This window comes from Sphaeroforma arctica (genome assembly GCF_001186125.1).
Source record: "Sphaeroforma arctica JP610 unplaced genomic scaffold supercont1.535, whole genome shotgun sequence".
Lineage (NCBI taxonomy): Eukaryota > Ichthyosporea > Ichthyophonida > Sphaeroforma > Sphaeroforma arctica.
In genome coordinates this window covers 3,219-8,060 of record NW_014040023.1, presented here as the reverse complement: position 1 = coordinate 8,060, position 4,842 = coordinate 3,219, and the positions used below count along the sequence as shown (strand labels likewise).

The 4,842-nt window shown below is 43.8% G+C and overlaps 1 protein-coding gene across 1 annotated transcript; it reads left to right on the top strand.

Moving 5' to 3' along the window:
• Window positions 1–849: 849 nt before the first annotated feature.
• Window positions 850–3,051, top strand: SARC_07044 (glucose-6-phosphate isomerase; the record flags this gene model as incomplete). Its single annotated transcript, XM_014299017.1, has 3 exons — window positions 850–986; window positions 1,210–1,504; window positions 1,969–3,051. 3 exons carry the CDS (start codon window positions 850–852, stop codon window positions 3,049–3,051), a joined length of 1,515 nt encoding a protein of 504 aa, XP_014154492.1.
• Between the last annotated feature and the right edge of the window lie 1,791 nt (window positions 3,052–4,842).

Below are 4,842 nucleotides of genomic sequence, written 5' to 3'. Positions count from 1 at the left end.
ATTAATACACACACACACACACATTATATATATATATAATATATATATATATATATAATATATATATATATATATATAAATTCGTATTCATCTATATATGTATGCACGCTTTCCCATTTATAGATATATATTGTTATAGTTCCAATTACACTATGCTTGTGTAGTCTGAGTTGAATAATGTCACCATTATATTATTCCCTGAAAAATCTGGTGCATGTTGCGGTTTCTAATTGTGTTCTAGTCCTCAATAGATTTTTCATCTGCTAATGTAGTATGTAGTACTAGTTGGCATATCATTTTTGCGATTGGTCGTGTATAGATGCATCGGGGACACTATCTGTTTGTCGGTAAACGCGATGATCTCAAGAGTAACGGTTACCGTCTCAAACATTCGTGTAAGTCTGGTGTCAAGTTTCGTTCTCGCTGAAGTACGTATTTGAATTGTGCGCTCTTCAGTAATTGAACAATACATAGCAATCATTGTTATGCTGCGAAATGAATTCGTCTGTCGCATTAATTGATTCTCTTGGCTGCGGCTGGCTTTTCTAGTAATATTTATTTCAGATTATAACAGTTAAATCTACACTTCACACCGGGTGACACGTGAAAAACATCTTATGCTTAAGATTTATCGCTTTATACGTCGCTGACTTTGATTGCTCGATGAATGATCGAGCTGAACGGTGGTTTGCTTGGTTATTTTATTATTATCTCCCAATTAGTCCGATTGAGTATGGTTTAGTATAAATGCACGGTTTTTCGTCGTAATAGGTTATGCATACAGAACGATTGTATCCAAGCCAAGATCCACTTCCTTTGTAACATCCCAATGCAATGAAATATTTATAAATGCAGGTCGATTTCTCTAAGAACATTGTGACGGATGAGACCATGGGACTTCTTTTTGACGTAGCCAAGCAAGCCAAGGTGGAGACTATGCGCGACAAAATGTTCAACGGAGAGAAAATCAACATCACCGAGGACAGGTAATTTGTCTTTTTCCGTGCTGTATACGTATGCTATTGAAACCTATAACTGAGTATGCCCCAGCCACTTTCCCTTGCTACCGCGTTTCTGAATACAGCAATCTATCTGTAATAGTTGCAATGGGTCATGCTAGACATTTATATCTCGTTTTCGTATGCACACGTACTTGTAATGTATTTATTAATTCATCCATCCATTCATTCGTCCCTCGTTGTTCCTCAGAGCCGTGCTGCACGTGGCGCTGCGTAACCGCTCCAACACACCCATCAAATGCGACGGCAAGGATGTCATGCCCGAAGTAAACGCGGTACTGGACCACATGAAGGAGTTCACTGAGGAGGTGCGCAATGGCAAGTGGAAGGGGTACACCGGAAAGGCTATCACGGACATTGTCAACATTGGTATCGGTGGTTCTGATCTGGGGCCCGTGATGGTGTGCGAGGCTCTGAAGCCGTACGCCAAGCGTGACCTCAACATGCACTTCGTGTCCAACGTCGATGGCACGCACATTGCTGAGGTATGGAGGTTTGGCTTCGGTAAAGACTTTGTATTCCACGAGGCCATGTTTGTATGTATAAGCCTATAATCGGTTATGTATACGAGTACTACGTTTCTTTTACGTGTATCGCATCTATACCTACATCTTTTCTTTGATCGATGTTGTCTCCCATAAGCAGTTGTGCAAATGTATATATAAATATATACAAGTCAGCAAATACTGTGTTTGTAGCCGCCTGCGGTCCTTCCTCAACCTCCTCTGCTAGTGCTGTTCCTACGTAAAGGCTTGTTCCATCTGTACACAGTTTCCTCGCAACCAACCGTCTGCTTCTCGAAATCTATTGTCCTCGCGAACCAAATTTGTACACATCTATACCATACATTCAATTGTAGACGTGCTCCAAATATGCCCAACAAAACTGCGCATCTTTGTTACTATCAATCTGACTGACCCAAAACACATGTTTCTTTCCCACGCTGCAGACCCTGAAGAAAGTAAACGCCGAGACCGTCCTGTTCCTGGTAGCTTCCAAGACCTTCACCACTCAGGAGACCATGACCAATGCGCAGTCTGCCAAAGAGTGGTTCCTCGGACAGGTGGGTGGCAACGTGGAGCACGTGGCCAAGCACTTTGCCGCTCTCTCCACCAACGCCAAGGATGTAGAGGCCTTCGGCATTAACCCTAAGAACATGTTTGGCTTCTGGGATTGGGTTGGGGGACGCTACTCGCTGTGGTCTGCCATTGGTACGCCCATTGCGCTGTCGATCGGCTTTGACAACTTTGTCGAGCTCCTGGCGGGTGCCCACGAGATGGACAACCACTTCAAGACCGCGCCGCTGGAGAAGAACATCCCCGTGATCCAGGCTCTCATTGGTATCTGGTACAACAACTTCTTCGGCGCCGAGACGTATGCCATCCTGCCGTACGACCAATACATGCACCGATTCGCAGCCTACTTCCAGCAGGGCGATATGGAGTCCAACGGCAAATTCGTATCGCGGGATGGCAATGAGGTCGACTATTCCACCGGCCCCATTGCCTGGGGCGAGCCCGGTACTAACGGACAGCACGCTTTCTACCAGTTGATTCATCAGGGTACTAAGCTGGTCCCGGCCGACTTCCTGATCCCCATCAAGACACACAACCCGGTCCAGAATGGCCTGCACCACGATATATTGGCTTCGAACTTCTTTGCGCAGCCCGAGGCTTTGCAGAACGGCAAGTCCGAGGCCCAGGCCAAGGCCGAGCTCGAGAAGAGTGGTATGGATGCCGATACAATCAAGACCATCTTGCCCCACAAGGTGTTCAAGGGTAATAAGCCGACCAATTCCATCATGTTCGACAAGCTGACCCCGCGCGTGCTGGGTTCATTGGTGGCAATGTACGAGCACAAGTTCCACGTACAGGGTATGATCTGGAATATCAACTCGTATGATCAGTGGGGCGTGGAGCTGGGAAAAGCTCTGGCGAAGGCCATTCTGCCGGAGTTGGATGGCCAGGACGAGGTCACATCGCACGACAGCTCTACCAACGGACTTATCAACCACTACAAGAAATCAAAATAAGTTACTTGTGCGCGGCTATGGCGGTGCCATGATACCGTTCTGTGCTGTATCGCCGAGGACCCCCTTTGTATTTAAAAATAAAGTATTCAATAAAACATCAATAACGATCAATATGTAGTTTGCATGCGTGCCTTGTCTCACACGCAGGGTATGATCTGAGATAATATCTCGTACAATCAGTAGGGTGTATGTAGAGCTGGGAAGGTTCTGCCGAGGTGCCATCCTGGTGAGAAGGAATGGGTGCATCGCGATGTTATGTGTTTGTTTTATTGCCAAGCATCAAGTGCAAGTCAAAGGTGTATGCCGTATGTAATGTGTATATTGCAAATCCGTGGGGGCGTGCCTAGTCGATCTAGCAAAAAACATTCAAACTTGTGATTCGAGAGGGATGAACCAAATTGTGATTTTGTGTTTTGTTTGTTGCCATGTACTAAGTGCAAGTATGATTGTGATTATTTTATATACCATGTATTCGGTGTAGGACGTAGATGATTCGAGTATTATCCTAGGCGATCCTGACACAATAATTGCAATGTACTCATATAAGAGGGATGAAGGAGAACGCGATTTGTTCAGTTTATTGCTACTATATATGAGGTATAAGGCACAGATAAGTTAGACATTAGAGATCGGAATATCACAATGAATGCAGGTAGTCAATCCAGAAGGGTGAACAAGATTGTGATGATTTGTTCATTTCATTGTCATGCCAAAGGTATAAGGTGATTTGGTGTTTATATGATTGCAACAAATTAGTTAAAAGACATAGACAACTGGGCAATGAATATTCGTGGGTGAGAGCTCTTTGAGACTAGATACCAAAGTAGTTAGTACAGATACAACCACGAGTGAGGAGTGACTTTGACATAAAGTATGGGCAAATAGTGGACTCTATACGGCGAATTATAATATTTTACACAAAGTACAAATCAATCGACTAAGCCGTTTTCCAACATTGGAATATGATATCAGGGCTCAGGCTGTATGGTACTCACTCTCTCAGGCCATATCAATCAGTAGCATACACTCCATTATGACGGCAAATACTTTATTATACATAATGTATATGCTGTGCGAGTATTGTTTTCCTTTGCAATAGACTCGTGAGTTGGCAAATACGCACCCCCTATGTTCTTATCCACACACAACAAATAAGAACACTATGACCATATACACATAGTACAGACACGAACACACTTCGGCCATATACACACAGTACACCATCTATATCGTCGACATTCACTTCTTTGTATTCATTTATTAATACCGCGGAACGGAACCATTTGTACTAATATTTCAATAGAGACGATTCAGAGGCAATATAAACGAGAGGCTATGAACCAAACTTATCTAAACCCTAAAACCCAAAGTGTCGAACTCCCAAAATTCGATAATATTTTTCGCGCGAACATTCTTCATGAGCAAGAGCCATGATCAGCATCTTGACTGTGACTGTTTGACAAGAAGCAGTGTCAGTATCTGTGACTATGATTGTGACATATTTTAAAGTACATACAGAGCGCAAAAGAATGAACACCGTGACATTGTTTGCCACAGCGTGACGGGCTCAAGTATAGTAACCGATTTCAAAGTTCAAAGATGGCTTCATCGTCTAAAGCACACGAGGCCTTGATGGTCAAGGTACGGCAACACCTACCCGAGAATGAACCACTGGAACTCTTGCAGATGTGGGCTTTGAAGACATATCTGGTACACAGATTGCCATTTAGTGCTACCGCACTACTAAGCGATGAAGATACATTGGCTAAGCTTGTTGCTGGTATGTATAAG